Genomic DNA, 23,102 nt, shown 5'->3' on the forward strand with positions numbered 1-23,102 from the left:
TTTCTGTTCCTTAAATAGTCTTCAAAATGGCCATTCAAATGCTTCTGGCACAAATATTCACGTGAACACATTTCCATTGATATTTGTGATATGTTTTTTTCTGCACATCTACTTCTTAGCAAACTTTTGCCTCTGCAAATGCTGCAATTGCAAATATTGCATGGTGGAAAGTAAAAAATGAGGTTATGAATAAGCAAATTTGTGGGGGGTTTCTTATCTGACTGGGCTTTAAGGCCCCATTGTATGAGGCATGGAAGAAAACAGTTCCAGCTCCCAAGAACTTGCACTTTGAATTTAAGACTAGCGATAACAGTTAGGGAAACAGCAACAAATGAGAGTGAGAACAGGAAGTGATTCAGTTTGGTATAATGAGTAGCAGATACTATGCACCTTCCTATAAGTAAGTCTTAGCCTATGAACACTGGCAAAACTGTTTTGGGACTTGCTTTCTTCTACCTGTGGTCTTTGAGCTATTGTGTAGTTACAGCCATCGAATGTTAAGATGGGAAACCTTGCATACCTCTCCAAGTAAAGAAGTTGGAAAGTCCCCATGAGATGTCTCAAGGGAAGACTTCATAGTGAGGAGCCTAAGGAGATATTAGAATCCTGCCTTGGCTTATATGTTACTGTGAGTTACTGTACCACAGTCAAATTGATTTAGTGTTAAATATTGTGACTGCCTCTGTTTATTTGTCTGAGCTGAAGCTAAAACAATGTGTTTAGAAGCTGCCAAACTACTTGAGTCCTGTTCGTTTTAGGGGCTTTTACCAGAGTTCATGTGAAAACTGATGCAGAATTAATTCTGCAAAGAATCAACCCTATAGTAACTTAATGTTTCCTATGCTGGGGCAAAAGACAAAATTACAGTTTGGTTCAGTTTCACTGAGTTCAGTGGGATGAACTTTAAAAATAACTTAAAAAATAGGGCTCAATTCATTTTTACGTCCAGGCAGATAGAACTAATACCCAGAGAACGGTGCTAGGCATGCAGGGGTTCCCCAGACAGCATAAAGCCAGTATAACAGCTCTGGTTGCCCACCTTTGTAATTGTCTGGCATAGAGAAACCTGGAAACCAGAATGCAGTCTCATCTCTGGAAGTAGACAAGCTCCTTCCGAACAATGGTTGTAGAGATAAAGGAAGATAGGATATGTCTTTACGCGCACAGTGTTGCCAAAGGGAGGAGGTATGGCTGTGGCAGCTCACGGCTCACCAGCTGTTGTCACCTGTGGTATGTCTTGTGTTGGCTTTGTTGCAGCTGAGCACAAGTTAGAGCAGTCGTGAGCTAGACTAAGAATACAGAAAGTGAAAAGTGGCTTCAAGTCACCTTTGCCTCCCTCCATTTCCATTATTGTACTGAGCACAGCTTGGCTAGAACTGAGAATTTACGAGCATTTTCTACTCCACCTTTTCTCTCCCACCAGTTTATTTGTAACAGTCTGCAAAGAAAGATAGCATATTATGACCGCAGATTATTTTCTGTGATCCATATTAGTGATAAGGATGTTTGGTAAGCAACTAAAATAAATTATATATAATGCTCAGACTTGGATGTAAATGAGTCTCACGGGGCTGGTAATCCTACTTATGTGGCTCTGTTACTCCTTTTCTAACATACTGCACCACTTTATCAGTTTACTCATTTCTCATACTGATCTGGAGAGAGACCAAGCATAAAAAGACATATCAAATCATTCTTCTCCTCCACAGATGCTGTTTGAAAGGCGCTTGTCCACCTCCAGACACAAGACTGCATTCTGTTTTCCAATAAAATAAAATGCTACTTTCATGTGATGAAAAATGATTAAACATAAATATGTAGGCCCAAGATCTTCTCCTGTTCTATTGATTACTTTTATGACAGCTTTTGAAATAGTCAGGAGGCCAGAGAATGTTTGGTTTTGAAATACAGTAGGAATATTTTAGAATATGAATGTAATTAGACTTGGTAACTAGAGCCTGCAGTCTCCGCAATGTTCTCTGCACCCACTGCAGACAGTGAAGTCTGCTGCTTGGCTGGTAATTCTGAGACAGAATTTGATTAACTCCTCAGGCACTAGACATAATGCATGAGATTTTCCATGGCACCTTGCTTGGTAGGTAGCAAATCACTGGAGCTTGAAACTATCCACATGTCCAGAAGCAGAAGTCCCCCTCTTCTGAACATGTGCCAAGAACTATAAACACAAAGGAGCTAATTATTTTTGGTATTTTTTTTCTTATTCTTTTCCAAATACTTTGTAAGATCAAGCAGGTTTCTCTCTATGGACATATAAAACAACTTCTTTTGAAAAGGTATTTTTATAATAGGCCATACAGGTTTGCATCATTTTAAATTACAGGGTTAATTTTATTTTACAAACTAATGCAGTGGTGTCATCCTTATTTACCAATCAAAGTATACGGGCTACATACATTGTATACTATTATGAGATTAATAAATTACAAATATATATCAGTTGTAACCAATATTAGGAAAGCAGTGCATTGAATATAGATTTTTCATAATAAAGAGACTCTGACTTCCTGGAAGCAAATTATGCTGCACTGTGTTAAACTAATAAAATAGTAGCTTTTGTCACAGGATTTGAAATCTGTTGATGGACAGCAATGCATTAAGCCTGAAACGAGCCTTGTACTATTCACATTTTATAAAAGGCAAAATTTAAGCACAGCGAGGTTGTTACTCACTCAATGTCAAATAGTGAGTGAAAATCTGAGAACAAAATAAAAAGATTTCCACTTCTCTGTTCTAAGCACATGGCGATGGGTTAGGTTTTCCAAGGTACATAAGGGAATTAGGCACCCAGTTCCCTTAGGCTCCTTTGAAAATTCCAGCCAATGGGTATACTGTAATTTAAAATCTGTTTCATAATGATCTCTCTCTCTCTCTCTCTCTCTCTCTCTCTCCTTTCACAATGAATATTAACACTTATCCTTGCATGGCATCTACAACTGGGAAGTAAATTACCTGCCAAATCATGGGATGGGTTTAACTAAAAAAAAGCCAATGTCTATTACAAAATATTTATTTCATAAATTAATACTTTGAACATATTTTTCCCAGTTTTCTGACAACCTTCCCTGCATATTAGGGTATAGGCAAAAAAATTACCATTTGAAATACAAATTAACAATCCAATCCTGTTGTCCTGCCTGAAATAAACTCCCACTGACATCAATGGGAACTAAACGGACTGCAGAGTAAGTTTACAACAGTTAACATAAGAGAGATTTCCAGGTTTCTGTTAAAAAGTGCTTGTTCCTTCCCTCCTTCAGCAATCTAGATCTGAAAAGTTTGTAGCAATCCTTTTATGCATGAACAAATCTTATAAATGTTAAGTTCTGTGTTTCAAATAATAATAACACAGTGTTCCAGAACGTGTTTCAATGACTAAAAATGTATTTTTGTTTCCACAAACGTGTATTTATGTTATCTAACTATGGACTGAAAAAGCTAACAACAAATTTGTTCTTCAACTCACAGGACAAGGACAATTCCTTACCATGCAATTTTGTCACATCAGTCCTAAAATTTGACTAAGTATTAAACTTCAGTTTAACTTCTGAAAACAAAAAGGCCCTTGAAATCATGATACCTGTTGTGCATTTTTGTTAAAAGTCTGAACGTCTGACTGCCATAGTTCATTGATTCCAAAACTTTTTATTAAGGTGACCCACCAGCTATCTGTTCTTCTTTTGTGACCTACCATTACATATATTCATCTGCTCTGGCACAACAACCCTATTCCCAGCCCATTGCGGAGGGGAGGCTTTGGGAAGAGAAGGGTTGGAGACCAAACTCACCTCACAGTGGTGGCTTCTGTCCCACAGGGCTGGGCCTGGCTCTTCACTGTGGGCATTGCAACCAGGTGCACAGGGTCACTGTCATTTAGTGTGGCCAGGAGAGGGAGCCAGGCCCAGCCCCATCAGACAAGAGCTGCTGCTGCAGGGTGAGTGCGGGGTGGGCTTGCTCTCCATCCCACCACACCCTACTTCCAGGGCTTCCCCTCCACCCTAGGCCAGGAGAAGTATATGTTTGTCTAGGGACCAGAGATGGGTTAATCTGGCCTGGAATGTGGCAACCCATCTAATATCTTCCCTCAACCCACTAGTGGGTTGGGACCCACCATTTGGGAAACACTGCCTAGTCAGTGACAAATGTTACTCATTGTCCTGCTGTGGGGAGCCACACAAGAAGCCTCAGTTCAGATCTCTCAGAACAGTTTATGTAACTTAGACACAATTTTTTACGCTGAAATAGGGTTGATTTTGCTCTGTTCCATCAATGGAGTCACTCCAGATTTACCCCATTGCTTCTGAGAGAAGAATTTTACCCTCAGGCCTTTAATTTGAATGGTATTGATTAAAATGAGAGCTAAACTCACAGCAGTACTATTATAGTTGTTTTTGCAATAATAGTTTTCCTTTGATCTTTTTATTAACAGCTACAATTTCAAAGAACCTTTTAGTCACCACTGCTCTGAACTGAAGTCAGCTGGCTTCTTAAATCTTAACTGTTATAAAATTAGTTCCAATAGTTGTTACTTTAAAAAAATGAGAGCGATGTTAAGCAATAACAAGGAAAATATAAATTTTAAGCCTTAGCTTCATCCCACACATTTCTTTCTTTCTGCCTGTCAGTTTTACACTAGAGCCATATGAAACTTTCATGATGAAACCTCTACCTAGGCAGAGTTCTGCAACATTTCTGAACCTTTCAGCAAAGCAGGGATGTGTTTTTAAGCAATCTTGATTGATTTACAGTTTTAGGAATAAACCATATTGAATTCTGAGGTTACTGATTTTATGTGACCTTTTCACCCCAAGTCAGGCAACACGTGAAGCTTCATCTGAATTTTCATTTTGTTTTGGGGGTTGTTCCCAATGCAAAGCAAAATTCTCCAATGCCTGGGAATTGAATCCTTTCAATAGCTTTAATATATATAGAGAGAGAAAATAGGGCAGAAACTGAAAAGGAGCCACTTTGGCTGAAGAGTTAGTTTCCTTGGCTGAAGCTCCATTTAATCACAAGAGAGGAGCTTGTTGTTAGAGCTGGGGAGAGGGGGGAATTTTTTTGTTGAAGCTGTCAAAACTGTCATTTTGTCAAAACGAAATGTGTCACTTTCAACTAAATGTTGTTTCTGGGGGAAAAAATGAAACAAAGCATTTTGATAATGTCCAAACGTCCCATTTTAACATTTTCAGAGTGAAACATTTTGATTTTTCATAGTGAAAATATTTTTTGAAACCAAATTAATTGCTTTATATAAAAATATTTGTAAAACATGAAAAAAATCAAAATCAGAACAAAATGTTCTGATTTTTTTTTATCAAAACGTTTTGACCTGAAATGATTTTTTAAATTTCATCTCATGGAAAATTTTGAAATATATTGTTTTCATTCCATTTTGGAATGGAAAACATATATTGTGGAATTTCCTGTGAAATGGTTCCCAGCTAGCTGCTCTTGTCATTTAAAAGTCTCTCCCTTCATAAGAGCTCATTCTTCCACACTCACCAGTCATACACTAGGAAAGCCCATGATATAGGATTATAGTTTTGAAATAGGCAACAGCATCGCAAACCAGTCTGTCTTCCCTGTGGTTTACAGGAGGAAACACACTTTTTTTTCCATAATAGTGGCTTACCTGGCTTTCTGGGGCACATAAACTTTCTCCTCCATAAAGGCCAGAAATCTTATCTAAAGTGTTACCATGATGATGTGATGTGACTTTCTGGTTTATGCCACAGATATTGTAGTGAGGATTTTAGTTGTTGTAGTCACATAGCTAATATTTCAGAAAAATTCAATTTTTAGGCCAAAAAAAAAAAGTGGGAAAATTCATTGGGTGCCTTGCAAATCATGTTACTGCACTTCCCCCCCCCCCCGAGCCTTTTATTATTACCACCATATAGGAGTGTAGGAGTAAAGCAGTAATGTCTGTGATTTCTTACCTGTGAGATTTCTTTCTTATACTCATTTGCTCCAGTTAGAACAGCTTTTGCAATACCAAAATGGCAGACTGTTAACAGCTGCTATTTATATAATATTTACAATAAAGGGTCCATTCCCATCATTTGCCTAATTGCTCTATCTGGCATTATTGAAAAAAAAACCACACAGCTGATGTCAATGTGCATCATTGTACAAAGGTGAAGACTGCTAACATTTATCTGCATTTGGGTTTTGATTTTGGTTAGAACAAAAGAGCAGAAGATCCTACAGTACCTTTTGACTTAAGTGTCATCACAGGAAAATCACCATCATACCCTCCTAAAAAATAATCAAGACATGCTAGTATGTTTGTTCAGTTTCATATCACAAACATCAGAAGCACAGTACACTGAATACAAATAGTTTAAAGATATATATTTAAAGATATTATACTCTGCTTAGGACCTGATTCTCATACCCTTGCTCATATTCAAAAGTATCTTAATCCACAAATAACCCCTCTGAACTCAGTGGAGCTACTTTGATAAATAAGGTGAGTACGGGAATTGGAATCTGTCCCTTAACGAGTTTGCCTCCCTAAGCCAGAACTCTCCATTTCACTTCTTGCAGTACACACCTGATTTTAAATGCTAATCCCTCTCATACACTTTCATTGTCCTTCTCTGTCTTAACCCCAGCACTGTGTAAGATTTAAATTAGCACCCTTCTTTAAAAGGTTGCTTTAATTTTCACTTTTGGGGACTTAAAAAGAAAGCATAACTTCTAGATCGACGTTAGGCACAAAATATCATACGGTTATCATGACTTTTACACAGTGTCAAAATGAAATAAAGCATATAAAAGCAGTGTACCGAGATCCCCTAGTCATGAGAAACTATTCAGCTATTGATTAAGTTCTCTTCTGCATCTTTCCCTATTTATCCAAAGTCGACTATTTCAAATTACTTCAGCACTTATGTAGAAATTTTCATCTGAAAATCTCAAAGTACTTTATAAACAGTCTGAGTCTCACAAAAGCTTTGTGAGGTCTGTTTTATACCCATTTCAAAAATGGATGGGCTGGAGAGACTAAGATTTTTCTCCATAATTTGAGGCCCTACCTGAGACAGTCTGGCCCAATTTTCAGAGGTGCTGAGCACTCACAATGGGTCACTGAGGTCAGTGGGAGCAGTGGATGCTCAGCAGCTATGCAAATCAATTCCTAAATGTCTCAGGGGTGGGTTCTTTTGGAAATGTTGCTGTAACTGACTTGACCAGACCCTGTGAAATCCCGCAGGGCTGGCAATTGGAGTGGGAGGGGGGAAGCCATGTTTTTATTTGTAAATGGAGCATATACAAAAGGCACTGAATTCTGTTCAGCTGTAACCATTTTTGTTCTGTAGCACAGACAAGGCCTAGACATCATCCCACACATTTCCTGTTATATCACTTACCGTAAAGTCCAATGTGTAATTCATAAAGTTTTCATTAAAATAGGCTTTTCTATAGGCACCCTGAATTTAGATTTACTGGCTTCTTACCGATCACTGATCACTAAATGGATGGAAATAAACCCGTTTTGATTGTTAGCCTGTTGCCACCAAATCATGCATCCACTAGCAATAGAGGGAAAAACCCTTCTAATCAGGTAATGTATTTCATTAGGCCAATTGGATAAATGCTGCTGCTGTTACAGGTCTACACATTGTACACTATGGAAGACAGGTATGTGGGAAATTAGTTTTTATTATGAACACTGTCAAATAATATGGGTTTGGAAATTCAATTCACTTTCAAAGAACCAGCCTAGCTTTTGGTGGGGGAGGGATGTCTTTAACATAAAACATAATGCAAGCTTTCCTTTAATTGATTAAAACTGAAATCCTTTTTGGAGCAGGAGGGACATAGATTTGAATCACTGCAATTAAAGAGATTCACAAATTTAAACTAGACATGTAAGAATGAAAAATAGGCTGAGAATCTGACAGATTCTGAAAACTTCATGAGGTTCACGCTCACCAATGAAAATAGACCCTGGGTCAAATTCATTCCTTAAGATAAAACACATGCAGTGTTCAGCTTAGTAAATCCTAAATCTGTTTATCAAAAATAAGTAGACATCGAGTGGTCCAGGTATTCTCTCTCTTAAGATGAGATCTGAATAATAGTTTCTAAATCTTTTCTATACTTTACTACTTTAGTGACTATTTACAAATAAGAAAATGCCTTTGTGCTGCTGATAACCATCCTTACCTCCTGCAAAATTCTTTAAAGCTGGATACACTACTTGACAAGTAAAGGTGAGATGACACAAATGAAAGAGTTTGTGTGAGTCCTACTTTGGTGTTAAAGCTGCCTCTACTAGACCTAGTGCTGTTTGCAGTCTCTCCTCCCACCTCTCCGCAGTCTAGGTGTCACTTCTACTAAAACCAGTCTTATCCCTAAAGAGCTACCTTTTCACAGCTCTGTTCAGTTGCTGAGGGATGGATGTGTCTGTAACATGAACGTTGCCTTTTGTGATGGCTGATTACTAATCCTCCTATTCCCCAGACCCCAGAAAGAGAAAATCACCAGGTAGCAAAGGAGTCTACTATAAAATGTAATTTCTTAAAGGCTGCAATAAGACACCAGCCAAACTACTTATATTGTATGGTATCTGGGATACCAAGGCATTTCACAAGCAGTGCTCATAGCAAAATTCAAATGCACCCATCTCTGAGGTAGAAAGTGACAATTAGTTCATTACATTATAGGAAAGGGGGAAATGTTGATTAAGGACATTAGGATAGGTTTTTTTTTCCCCTCTGACAACATCTAAGGGATATACAAGAACTAATCCAGCTGTCACTGAAGTCAGAAAAAGTCTGCATGATTTCACAGGGAGCAGGAATGGGCCCTGAAAGTCTGTACAAAATGGACAGCAATTTTCAAGTTCTCAGCAGAAACACCCACACACAGAGTAACCAAATAGGACAAAATTTGTCTATATGAGAAGAGAGAAGGGCTCCTTGGACAGCACTGAGCTTCAAAACTGTGGTCCCAAGGTATTTCTGATTTCATGCTTTGCCCACAAATGCCAAGATGCTTAGAACTACATCTCCTGTACCTTGGGGGAAAAGCAGGGATTACCTAACATAATACTTAGCAAATGAACACCCCAAAGGTCCAAAGCTCCAGCCCTGCTAGATTTTATATCAGGCTTTTATGTCACACTTAGTTCTGATAGATCCATGGCCCCAATGTTGAATCAGGCAAATTGCCTCATCTAGCATTATATATGACACTGCACATACCTCTAAATATATGAAATTATTAACTGAATCACCCTCTGGATATGACAAATGATGTCTTAATCTGTACTTCCCTGCCTGTTTCCTAGGCATTAAACTCAGTGAGCTATTCCTGTGTCTAAGATTCTTTTAATCCATTTTTGTGCCACGATTTAAAGAAATGGTAGCTGATAGGTCTTTGCTGTTGGAAATGAAAAAGTCCCAGTGTGGTATTTATTTTGCAATCCCTCCTTGAACCTTTGCAAAGAAATGTGGTTCTTTACTTCTCAGTCTAACAGTGTGGTAGGTGGCAGTTGGTAGTATAGTGTAATTACATTATGCCTAATAATTTTAATTTAATTTTAATTTTTCTAAAGGATCATCCCCCATAAAGCCATAAACACATCTTCTGTGTTGTGTGCAAGGAGGGGATAGTGCTTCCATAGTATTGTTTTCCTACTTATTTCTCCCCAGCTCCACCTCTTGCTTTGTGTAGATGCCCCTTAACTGGAGCTCCATGTAATCTAGTGGGTAGCATTGCGGAGGTGCCACTGTCTGCCATGCAGAAATCCCTTCCCTCTAGAACAATCTGCGTGGGAGGTAATACAATTCAGGTTTATATTACAGTACTTTTCTTTAGGTCTCATGTGTGGCAGAAGAGAAGAATGAGCGGGGATTTGATAGCTGCTTTCAACTACTTGAAAGGGAGTTCCAAAGAGGATGGATCTAGACTGTTCTCAGTGGTACCAGATGACAGAACAAGGAGCAATGGTCTCAAGTTGCATTGAGGGAGGTTTAAGTTGGATATTAGGAAAACCTTTTTCACTAGGAGGGTGGTCAAGCACTGGAATGGGTTACCTAGGGATGTGGAGGAATCTCCTTCCTTAGAGGTTTTTAAGGCCAGGCTTGACAAAGCCCTGGCTGGGATGATTTAGTTGGGAATTGGTCCTGCTTTGAGCAGAGGGTTGGATAGCTGACCTCCTGAAGTCCCTTCCAACCCTGATATTCTATGATTCACTGAGCAGCTGCAGGGGTCCCAGCTAAGAGTGGTAGCTTCTTCAGAGGCTGTGCTACTTGGGGAAGACGAAACAGTGGAGCAACAATCATTCCTGCAAGATAGTCCCTGTCTCAGCACAGAATGGGGAATCCCTTCTTTGTAAATCCCCAGGATCTGCAGGGTTAGGAGGGGGCATGGTTCCACCCTACCAAATCCTTCCCACTGGAGGGTATGGTTCAAGGAGAAATCCTTGAGGACAACCTCACAATAATCTCATTGTCCCTTAGTCTCCGCCCACATGTTCATAGATTTCCAGGGTAGCCAGAACTGGAAAGATGGCTTCACTTGCATGCTTCACCTCTGCCAATGAGATTTCTGAACTGCAGATAGCAGCCACAATGTGTCATATATAGCTAAAACGACCAAAAACCCCACCTCTTAGGCAAAAGTGAAAAAACAGGAGATATTTGGGGGGCTGGGGGTTCAGCATTATATTTGTAGTTTCTCACTTTGGCCATGAATAGGACAAGTATGCTGTTTAACTTTATCCCTTGTGGGATCAAAGAACTGCTAAACCTCAAAGGATGCTGGGAGCTGTGAACGATGAGGTGGTCATTCAGCTGCATGCAGATAGTATTGTTTGTTTATGCAAGTAGTTCCACTGAGAACAGGTGCTTTGGCCACTTGCCACTCCTTGAAAATCCTGGAAAGAAATGAACTATTTGTGTGAGTCAGGAGTGCAGAATTGGGACTTAAAAATGCTAACTGTTTGCCTATATATTAATGCATGAAGACAACTAATACCTTCCATGAATCTCTGACTGAGGGAAAATTAGCTTTCAGCTACAGTATGGCAGTCAACTCTTATAGCTCAGGAGAAGAAGTTCAGGTTGGACTAATCATGCCTTCTGAATGTCCAAAGGCTCAAAAATGGATTGCAAAGTCTTATGAGGAAGTGACTCTGTGTTTAGTAAATCCCAGCACTCCGATTTAGTGAATGTGTTCAGGTACACTACCCTCGTCCTTTTCAAGAGCTTTCTATGTCAGCAGTGCATAAATGAACAATGACCATTTAAGCATGGAGTACAAACAAGGTTGATGAATTGAAAGTAAGAATAATTTATGCAGAAAACCACTTTCTGCACTTTTCTACATAAATAATGAAATATTGTAAAAGTACCAAAGGAGACCAGGATCTTGCCATTGCAGATGATAAAAAAATTAAGATGGCTGAACACTGAGTGCTCTATGCCACCCAGCATTCAGTGCAATTTTTTGAAAGAAGTGGCTTTGGGGAAAAGCTTGTAGAACCTTTAGTATATTGTATTTGTATATTACCTAGCACAAGGAGGTCCTGGTCCACAACTAGAGCTCCTAGATACTAATGTAATACTAATAATAGTGTGTGTTTAATCTTTGGGAATGATTCCAACATTCTAACTCATTAAAAACAAGTCAAATGACATGGACTAGGTTGAGAACTATTGCTCTCAATTCCATGGGAGCAGGCAGTAGGAGAACGTATATCATCAGATGTCATCCCTGATATCCATCCTGGGCAGTGGCAGGAGTTTAATGCTGTTGGGGAAAAAAAATTCTGGCTGGATAGAGAGAGAGCATGGAAAGGGGGCAGCAGATGGCAATAAACACTCAAGTTTATTAGTGATTCATGAAGTTGGATCTGCTCCCACTATTGCAGGGAAGTGCAAATTGTAGTCTTTTGTTCCAGAAAGGCCCAATAAGACTCCAGTGGGGAAAGTGAGTGTTGTTTCTGGGGAAGAGGGGACGGGGGAGGGACAGCTATTTGGCTCAATTTGCCATTATCCTGCACCTTTAGTAGCCCTACACATGAGTGCAAAGTGGGTGTAAAATGTTATCCCATCAGAATAGTACTGTTTTACACAGACATAAATAAATACACAAGTTGATGGGCAAAGGCAAATTTGACCCTTAGTTCCTGGCCTACACTCAATAGAATCCCAGCACTGGAGGCTGCATCAAATAGCTACCCTACAAAACAGCTAAAAATGAAGAAAAAATCCCCTCTTCCATGGAACTTGTAGGAGGAATTTAGATAGGAGTAGCATGACCATCTTTTCCCAAAGGGAAAACAAGACATCCCGTGAGCCAGCCCGAGGCCCCCTTCTTCCTCCCTCATGCAGGGCTGGCCAAGCCCTCCTTGCCTCCTGTCTACACGGGGCTGGCCAGAGGTCCCCATTCCTTTGACAAGTGGAGCTGGACCAAGCCCTCCCTCCCGCAACCCACTTCCTGTGTGCAAGGCCAGTCCAAGCTCCCCTATGTATGGGGCCAGTCGGCCCAAGCCGCTCTCCCAGCCCTCCCTCCAGCGTGGTGCTGGTCTTGCCAGTTGCTCCCGCCACCCGCATGTTCCTCCGCACCTCACTAGGGGTCCCACACCATTTTTTTGACAAAACTCTGCATTTGTCCAGTTTGCTCTTGCCAACTGATCACCAGTTGGCAAGAGCAAACTGGATGAATGCTCAGTTTTGACAAAAAAGTTGGGACAGCCGGGACAGGGCCTATAAAAGGGACTGTCCTGATTAAAATGAGATGTATGGTCACCCTAGATCAGACAGACTTATTGAATTTAAATTTCCTTATGTAAAATCCTTTCCAATTTAAATAAAATATATAATGTCAATGATGGCCATTTCAACTCTGTTCCTTCCCCCTCTTTGTGCTGAATCAGGTGCCTTTAACACCACATTAATTAATAACAATGGCACTGTTCTTGTTTAGCAGTTCTTGTGCTCAGGAGTCTTGAGTTTGTCTGAAGTGCTAAACATTATGCAGGTGCAGCACTGTGTGCTCTGAATTACTATGGACCACTAGGTTTTTAAGAACAGAGCTCGTATAGTATCTTACATAAAGTTCTCTGCAGGCTGAATAGTTGTCTGCTAGAAATAAGCAGCCAAATTATTAGGACATCTATATTACAGGAGGAAGCAGCTGCCTTACCTCTGTTAACTTTAATACTGCAGCTGGTAATGCATCACTTTTTCAATTGCCTAAACATCTTATCAATTGGATTTTAATACCATGTTATGATTGGTGATATTTACATACTGTAATACCGACTGCTAATAGTTGACAATAATGTTTCTCTGCAAGTAAAGGGAATTAAGCATAGTCAACTAATTCCTAACATAAAGATCATGTAGCGTGAGTTGCCCTTAAATGGCTATGGTTCATTTCCATGTACCACAGAGAGAGGAAAACCTATTCATTATTACATTTCTGCTGTAGGCAATTGGATCAATGCTTAAATCACTTGTCATCAAATGCAAAGGGAAAACTTAAGTGATGGAACTAAAGTGATTAGAATCGGAGTGAACTTTACGATTTACATGTGGGTGTATACAGCCAGATGAAAGGGCAAAACTGGTGTAAATGTAGAACAGCATCAAAGTCTTTGTTGTTTGCCAGTGGCATCTCTGCTCAAGAGAAGACTTTGGGTAACAACTGAAATTGGCAGGTTTTGTATCACTCTACTAAAAACCCACCTGAATGTAAAACATGATTAACATGGTCTCAGACTAGCAGATCTTGTGAGTGTGCATGGACAAATAATTTGCCAACAAGCTCGGATTTCAGCTTGCAATGACTAATTGTTCTGATGTGATGATCTGAGTTTTCTCAGCTGTACAACTATTTGTCTGAGCCAAAGAGCCATTTCTGAAAACAGAAGGTCTGATGCTGTTCTAAATGTAGGGGGCAATGATGTTAACTTCCATATATAGGAACTGGGAAAGGATTGTTGGGAAGCTAAGAATGGACAGAATCCCTAATTTTTGCTTTCTTATTGACTAGAAGGGGACAGAAGTGATAAGGTAACAAACAGTTCATATCCCTAAGTGTTGTGCTAGGGGATGTTACATCTCTCAAAATGTATGAGAAAAATAATTTCCATAAACGAAGGGTACGTTGCATTCCCCCTCTGTCTCCTGCTGCCCCCATCCATATAAAGTGCCTTTTCAAGAGCTTTACAAACAAATATATATTAAATTAATGAGCCTTGCTCTGACAGCAATAAGCCACAACCGTGTATATATAGGTGGTTAAAGGCATGAGGCCTCACAACACACCTAGATTATACACCAATAGCCTGCTAATTGCTCCAAATAAAGGTCATTCTTACTGAAGGTATATAGTTGTGCTTTCTGTATGGAAACACAAACCAGGTGCCTAAATTGTATTCTCTAAATTTGCACATTCATCTATTCTTGCATATCCCTTATCTGAGTGCACAGACTGGGTAACTATTTACTTAAGAACCTGCTCAGTACACGATTGATTTGTATGTGGAAATGCAGTATTTGGTATAAACTTAAAATAGTGTTTGTGTGTCTGTCCGTGTACAAAATCCTTAGTTTTAATTTCCTTATGGGTAATTGTACAGTAACCTCAGTGTTAATTTATGGAGTACTTTCTAACTGAAACAGTATTAGAATGGCTCAAATTCTATAATTAAGTGGTCAGAACAGTAAGGATTTCTTTTTAACTTAGAGGCTGATTGTTAGCTGACACCAGATTATGCAACATATTGAATTAAATGAGGAGCCAAGCGTTATTTTTCTTACTTACCGACTGCCTTTAGGGAGGCATACTTGTTAAGCTCCTTGCCCGGGGGCTGTTGTTCATAAGGATTTGTGATCTGTCCGATGCTGGGGTATGAATGTGGATGTGCCATCTGAGGGAGGAGCGGAGAAGTTGGTACCACATTATTCATCTGTGGGCCATCTGTATTAAAAAATAAAAATGAAAAAGATAGTCTCATTTTAAAAAAATAAATCTTTAGGTTTGATCATCATTGTCCATTACAAACTAGACAGAGTGAATGTATCATGGTGTTACCAGAAAACAAATTAGTGTTAGAATACAGCCAATCTAACCTGTCCCAGTAAATATATTCATAGGCTGTGGTATGGTTAAAGCAGCATATATAAACAGAACAAAGACTTGGACTAGTAAATATTATTTTGAAGCTATTGATTATTAATACACTACAGCTGAGTTCATTGCAGCACTAACTGCATGGTTTTGGAGTGTTTATTTATTTATGTGTATATATATGAATATGAGAGAGAGAAAATGAACACATATTGTGTATATATATAGTGTATATATATTATATGGACCAAAACTTGCATTTAGTTCCATATTCCAACCTGAACCCTAAAGTTCAGGTGTATTTGACTTTAGGGTTTTGGTTCAGGTCCATCATTAACATTTGAGGTCATTCTAAAAATTGATACATCTCTAAAGGCAGGAGGTCATTTGTATTTTTCTTCCTCCCCTTCCTCTCCACCACCCTTGATAATAGGTATCATAGCTGCAGAACAAGATAACATTTACTGTAGCAGCTGCCTCAAGTCTAGAAACAGAAGCTGGTGAGTGCTTCTGGACTGTCGTTATCAGTACAAATTTTATATCCATTATCAGGCTAGTTTGTCCCTTTATATAAGTGAATACCGCATGACTACTCCCCCTCCCCCTAAAATGTACGTGCTTGAACAATGAGCTTCTCCACCACTATTTTAGCTTCTGTCTACCTAGATGAATCAGACTTGTATGCTTCTCCCAGTAAGCTAGATTTCTACATGGTCAGCATTCCCTTTTGGTGAGTCTGCTACCAAGCTGTGTGCTTTACAGTATTTTGAACTGTATGCCAATCAAATAACAATGCTGTTGTCAAGTATATAGAGTTTCAGAGCTCTTAACATTAACAGAATAGCTCATTTTTGTTACCTATTCCCGCAGTGAAACCATCATGCTGACTTTGTGACAATACGGTAACTCTCATAGCATCAGACATAGGATTATGACAAAGTAGAAGGAAAAGCTCGGTTGCAATGGAGAAAAAGCTTATGATGGAGTGAAAGGACCTTCCCCCACAGGATCTGGCAGAAGCCAGATACCCCTACAGAAGCTGCCAGGATTGCAAGGGAATGAAGCCACCTGACTGCCTACAGTGCTCTAATAAAGCTGAATGGATCAGCAGGAGCTCCACGGAGAAATGCAATCAAGTCCCTCCTCCTAGCATTTGTATAAACCAGTTGAGAGAGGACATCCATGTGAATGAAGGATGGGGTTGGGCAAATCTATGATCTAATAACCAGGGGTGGCTCCAGGCACCAGCACGCCAAGCGCATGCCTGGGGTGGCAAGCCACGGGAGGCACTCTGCCGGTTGCCGTGAGGGCGGCAGGCAGGTTGCCTTCAGCGGCATGCCTGCAGAGGGTCCGCAGGTTCCGTGGCTTTGACGGACCTCCTGCAGGCGTGCCACCGAATCCGCGGGACTGGGGACCTCCTGCAGGCAAGCTGCTAAGGACAGCCTGCCTGCCGTACTTGGGTCAGCAAAATACCTAGAGCCACCCCTGCTAATAACTGAATGTTCCTTCTTGCTATCACTGAATATAATAAGGGGTAATAGCGGGAGTGTAATCGGTGGATACTGACTAAAGTTGGGTGGAAAACAGTATTCCCATTTCGTGAGGATTTTTGAACATTTTTTCTGTCCCAAGTTGGGACAAAAAGTTAACATCTCAAAAAAATTGTGAATCAAAAAGCTGAAAAAAAATTGATTCAGTCAATTCAAATGTTTAATTCCAATAATTTCAAAAATTTTTGTTTCCATTGCAATTTTTTTTACATTTTTTCTGTAAAGTAACTTACATTTCAAAATGAAAAGTAGTTTCAAAATAAAAAATGGAACTTTTTCATTTTGAAAAGTCAAAATGTGGTATTCTGACAACTTTTAAATGTTTTTCCAAACACTTTCTAAACTGTAAATTCATTGAAACCAACCTGTTCCTGCAAACATTTTTGGTTTTGACAGATCAGCATTTTCCAGCCCCCACCCCACCCCCCAAAAGGAAGTTTGATTGGAAAATTCCCAACCAACTGTAATAATGACCCCTAGCGACTGAATTACCGTAAAAGCAGCAAAGAGTCCTGTGGCACCTTATAGACTAACAGACGTAAGTTAGTCTATAAGGTGCCACAGGACTCTTTGCTGCTTTTACAGATCCAGACTAACACGGCTACCTCTCTGATACCTGAATTACTGTAGTGACTACTATCACACAAGGAGCTAGAGCTAAAGAAAATCCATTCCCTTTCTGCTGAGTCTGGGCTCAGCTGAGGAAAGCCTTTTACTCTGATGACTTGTACTAAATGGCTTTGAAAGTAGCAGGGCTCCCTTTGCAAACCAGCTGTATCACCCAAGTATTTGGCTTGTACCTTTATGGCTGAGTCTTCACTAGACTTTTTGGGGGAAGTCACATGCCTTTGCATTAACAGCACTGTAGCTCACTGGTGGGAGCATTGCTATTAATAGGGCATCAGCATTTTTACTAACATGTCCTTTAGTCTTGTTCAGAGTGGAGTGTAGATAATGCAGTGGTAAAAATAGTGGTGGGCATGGCTACACTAGCAATTTCATTGTTGCTACCACTGATGGACACGCAATGATGGAAATCTTGTCTAGTTTAGGTAAAGTATAGGTGGCCACAGTTCTTTATCTAGCTTCCACTTCTCTGTCAGGCCTGTCATGCTTATTCAGAAACATTTTTAATAGCAACAAGGGAAATATAGAAAAACACTGACAAAGAAAATGGATTTAAGTATAAAAATGTTCTTTCTTCCAAGTGCATCCAAGTGTTGAAGTCCCGCTTTAATACCAAGCTATTATCAGAGTTAATGTTGCTGCTTTTCAGCTCTTCAACAATTTATGAAGATTTAATAATTAAATATATTAGCTATTTTTTGTATGTCTGTGGAATCTGATTTCTACTTTGCTGGCTTTGTCTGAGGCCATGAAGTATTCTAAATGGTGACTTTCAATTTGATTAATGAGAAAACCTCTTTCATTGCATTCACTTTCTGCTACAGTAGCCTTCGTTCACACAGAAGTACAGATGCAAGGCTAGATCATTGGATGGAAAAGATTATTCAAGTTCCACATTCAGTTGGCCATTAACACAAAGGCTAATTAAGCAAAAGGCCAAACCGAGACACAGTACATTGCATAAGCAAGGAAAAGATGCATGTTTATAAAAGCCTCTACATTAGACTGGATTTCCAAGACTTAAAGGGAAATCTGAGCTGTCTATGATCACACACTTTATTCTGCATTCTTGTATTTTCTTTGAGTGAATTTGATAATCAAATGCCACTGTGGAGCCAATTTATCTTTTTCCCACCAAACATAAGTAATTTAACAGAGATGGGTTACCCCAATATTTGAATGATATTCAGAAAAATCTTATTATGGAATTAAGAAGGATATAATGTGAACTATCATGCTGGTGATGTGACTGTCTAAATCTACAAAAAAAACAGGAGTACTTGTGGCACCTTAGAGACTTACTCTAAGGTGCCACAAGTATTCCTGTTTTTTTTGCAGATTTAGACAGTCACGTCACCACCATGATAGTTCACATTAAATCCTTCTTAATTCCATAATAAGATTTTTCTAATACTGTTCTTTTTGCAGATACAGACTAACACGGCTGCTACTCTGAAACCTGTCTAAATCTAGCCACTAGGGGGAGCCCAGGTTTAACTCCAACCAAGTAATGTTCTTCAACATGACCTTGTGCTGCCTACACTAAGGGCAAAGTCTTGTTTAAAATTGTGTTAGGTAAAATGTGTTAGCTACATGTTTTAAAATGAAACCTATTTTCCAAGTCTAGATGAGGCTTCAGTGGCAGGGGGTAGTCCCAGGAGACACAGAAATCTAACTCTAATCCCCTGATTAGAACTGGGCAGGAAACAATTGTTCTGTCCAATGAGACTTTGAGATTTTATTTTAAAAAAAATCCTATCTTGAAGTGGGATGACAAGTCAAAATCCCCCCAGAAAGTTGTGAATTGATAATCCATAATAATTTTCTGGTTGGGTCAACCAAAATGTTTTCATTTTGATTTGACCTTTTTAAAATTTTAAACTTTTTGGTAAAAATTAACCAAAATTTCAAAATAAGAAGCCATTTAGAATTAAAAACTAAAAAATTTCATTTAAAAAATGTCAAAGTAGGATGTTTTTGAGGAAAAAATTCCCAACTAGTTCTACCCATTAACTCTAATGGCATGTTGAATCCTGACTGTCCATCAGCCATGTATTTTCTGATTGATATTTGGAAATAGCTGGCTTACCAAACAGGACAGTTTCAAGCTCAAAGCTCCGACTGTGTTGATACATTACGTTTGGCATTCCAACACTGCTATGTTGCCCAGCATGATACTCCATGTAACTGGCTGGCACTGTGCAGCTGCCAGTATTTATTTATTTATTTATTTATTTAAAAAAGCCAAAAACAAGAGCACTATAGAGTCAAAGTATTTGCACCATGACCAAAACCTCCAGCATGCATAGTCAGACTTAGCCTAGTGGTAACTGGTGACGTTGTAAGAACTTACCCATGGGTTTCATTGGCTGCTGGAACTACAATAATTGACATCATGCTGCCAGCTGACCTGAGTTGACTCTGCAACCCCTGGACTGTCTGGTCCACAAGGGCATGTGAGAATTTAGTGTGTTTGGCTAGCCCTCTGTCTCCCTACTGCCAAAACAAGAAGGAAGAATAGGAAAGGAGTGTGCTGCAGTTCACCAAAACAGAAGCTAGACACCTGCTGGCACAGCAAATGAGGCAGACAAGAAGACAGATGGTTCTTCAGATGCAGAAGCCTGCTGTGCCTGCTACCTTCCTTCCTTAAAAGCACTAGACATGGAAGCAGCCAGCGGGAGGGAGAGCAGTGCTCTAGGCAGCCTATGTCTCTGGAGAAAATCTAGATAAGAGCTGGACAGGAAGGAAGCAGCACTTGAGCCACCTGATAGTTCGGGAGAGAGAAGAAATACAAGTAAATACTGACACTCTCTCTCAGCAGAGGAAGGGGGAGAGCAAAGAACCTTAGAAGCTAAGATGCCAGCATCTCATCACCATCCCAACAGGTGAAGGGGTTTTTTTGTGGTTTAATAAACTGGGTATAGTGATTGTGCACCACAGCTTTCTATTGGATAATATCAGACTACTCTGCTGTGTGTCTCAGACACTATACAACTAATGGAGATTTTGAAAGTGGAAGTACTTTTGGAGCTAATACATCTGTTTTCTAATAGCTGCACTTGTTGGGAATTTTCACATGGCATATGGACAACAGTGGAAATACATGGCTACAGTTTATTACAATATAAGCTGCATTCATTCAGATATGGTAGTGTCATGTCTAATTTCAGCCTTTTGCTGAGATGCAGTGATGGGCATATCAAGCAATCATTAAACACAAAATAGATACCCAATACGTGAGGGGCTGATAAATTCCCCCCACATCACTCTTATTTGAGAAATGTATTGTGCAGCTTACCCTGCTTATGTACTGGTGTTAAGCTGTCCTTATTTTAGGGTTAGGGAGAGGGAGAGATATGCCAGTACCCTGATAGCAATAATAAGTCTGTTCAACATGTGGTCTGCCTTGAATCTTCCTAAAGCTCAGGAATAAATCATTATTAAAATCTTCCTTCTCTTCAACTCTCTGAGAGTGAAAGCTATTCTATAGAGTGGCCTGAGGATTCACTTCCTTCTGTAGCAGAAAAGTCAATTATTCTGTGCTTGGAGACAAGGAAAATGAAGAAAAAAATACATAGGCATAAAATAGAATTTATTAGTAAATGAGCAGTTGAAGACATGAGAAAAAGAGCAAATGAGACAGGCAATATGATAACAAAACAAAATGGAGGGGGCGGAAGGGCAGAAAAGCAGAGCAATATTTTGCTATGAAAACCACCTGCAGGCACATACAAAAAGGAAATGAGGACAGACTGACAAAAAGAGATCAGGAAGTCAGGTGAAAAAGAGACAAAAGAGCAAATTCAGAGCAAAATTTAAGATTAGTTGGACGTTTTCAGAGACTCAGGCTGAGTGATTGAAGAGTGTTTGTAGATAACACCTCCCCCCCCATGTGCATTTATCTCCTTTTCCCTCTTTGTCCTTTTCTGTACTGTACATTTAGCTTTGCCTTATTTGCAGGACCAGTTCCGCCAGGGCTGCCAAACCTGCAAGCCACGGGGTCATGAGACTCCACCACACCAGGGATAGGTTGAACTGCTAGTGTGATATTAGATGCAGTACTGAAGAACCACTTCAAGGCTGACTGTGAACTCCCTGGTTATAACACCATAAGCTTCCTGTAAACTCTCTCTTGTTGCAGTGCAGTTTAGGATATTCTGTAAGGAACATTCTGCATACTAATTACACACACATATACACACACACACACACACACACACACTTATTATCTGTTGCCCTCAACTTATCTGTGAGACTAAACCCTCCGCGCCCAAATTGGCATTGCAAAGTGGTTTGCGGTGGGGGCGCATGCCACCTACTCAATCACAAGCCTTGCAGCCTCAGTACTTAATCTTATGGCTTTGCAAGTGGCCCCAATTTTAGCTGAACTGACCCTGTTTGGTTCCCCCCCCCCTTATTTGTGCATCCTTTCCTATGGCTAGATCTTATTTGCTTTTCCTCTCTCTTTTCTTGAAGGTATGCTTTTGCATTGTTAGTTGTTTTTTACTTAGGTGCCATCTTACATTCTCTACCACCTGTACAGTGGATGGCCTATTTGTAAAGGATATTCCAGTTCAGAAGTGGATTCTCAGACTCCTCGTGTTTCACTCTAGAGCTGCAGTATCCTCTATCAAGAACATGTGTGTGTGACTGTGACAGGAGAGGCCACAAAAGCAGGAGTCTTTGGTTATCTAGTTGCTTAACATAGGAATTTGCCATACTGGGTCAAACACATAGTCTGTTTAGTCCAGTATCTTGTTTCTGGCACTGACCAGTACCAATCAGAGGAAATTGCAAAAATCCCACAGTACACAGATGTCGGATAAACTGCCTCATATGATGGCCTCCTAACCTCTAATAGTTGGAGATTAATTTAAGACCTGAAGTGTGTGAAGTTTTTAATCCTTTTAAAAAACTTTGTTTGCAGTAACTGTTACAACTCTGAAAGTTCTTGTAATCCATGTAATCCTTCAGTATGACTTTTCATCTTACCAAGTTCTTGGCCTCAAGATCCTGTAGCAATGTGTTTCACAGTGTAACTGTTTAGTGCAAAAGTATTTCTTTTTATCAGTTTTGAATTGTCTGCCTTTCTATTTTATTGCTCTTGTGTTACGAGACAGGGAGCTTCTGCTCTTCCTATCTACCTTCTGCATACCATTATTTTATACACTTTTTTCATTTCCTCTTTTGTCTCCGTTCTAAAGTAAACAATCTCAGTCTTTTCTGTATCTCTTCATATGAAAGGTTTTCTATGCTCCTGAGCATTTTGATTACCTTTTTCTGAACCCTCTCTAAATCTGCAGCATTCTTCTTGCGGTGGGGTGACCAAAGCTGCGCACATTGCTCCAGACGAGGCTGCACGATTGCATTATAATATCGTCCATATAATTTGCCATCCAATTCCTTATGCAGTAAAATGTCTTGTATGCTCCTTTTTTTCCCCTAACCATAACTGCACACTGAGCAGAAGCTGTTTTTCTCCCAAATATGGGATAGCTGGGGGCAGGGAGCTTACTACACGCCAGTTTCACATTTCAGACGCTGTGTCCTGTCACAAACACAGTTAATGCAAAGAACTCACTGTTTAGTCATGTCCACGCTAATGGAATGACACAGGCTCCCAGATGAGTTATGGTGCCACTTTTCCTAGCAGGAGTGGGCTCCCATTTGACTGACATGGCAGACTAGGGTGTTTGGGTCTGTCACCAAGCACATTTCCTCAGATAGAAAGAAACGGAATTCCACTGGCAGAAGGGGCAAATTGCAGTCTACTCTCTAATAGCTCCCATGTGCCTGAATGGAAACACAGGATTT

At 39.8% G+C, this 23,102-nt stretch overlaps 1 protein-coding gene across 2 annotated transcripts in view; it reads right to left on the reverse strand.

The window, feature by feature from the left end:
• The window catches only part of SHISA9 (shisa family member 9), a 255,223-nt gene that overhangs the window by 12,805 nt on the left and 219,316 nt on the right, over nt 1-23,102 (reverse strand). The window contains exons 3-4 of one of the 2 annotated variants that reach the window (XM_030579078.1): nt 14,806-14,961; nt 6,232-6,276 (exon numbers count right to left, since the gene is read on the reverse strand). In XM_030579078.1, coding sequence (XP_030434938.1) covers nt 6,232-6,276; nt 14,806-14,961 — 201 coding nt within the window. The remainder of the gene's footprint in view (nt 1-6,231; nt 6,277-14,805; nt 14,962-23,102) is intronic. The other variant, XM_030579079.1, reaches the window with a different exon arrangement.

The sequence above is a fragment of the Gopherus evgoodei genome, chromosome 10 (assembly GCF_007399415.2).
Source record: "Gopherus evgoodei ecotype Sinaloan lineage chromosome 10, rGopEvg1_v1.p, whole genome shotgun sequence".
Lineage (NCBI taxonomy): Eukaryota > Metazoa > Chordata > Testudines > Testudinidae > Gopherus > Gopherus evgoodei.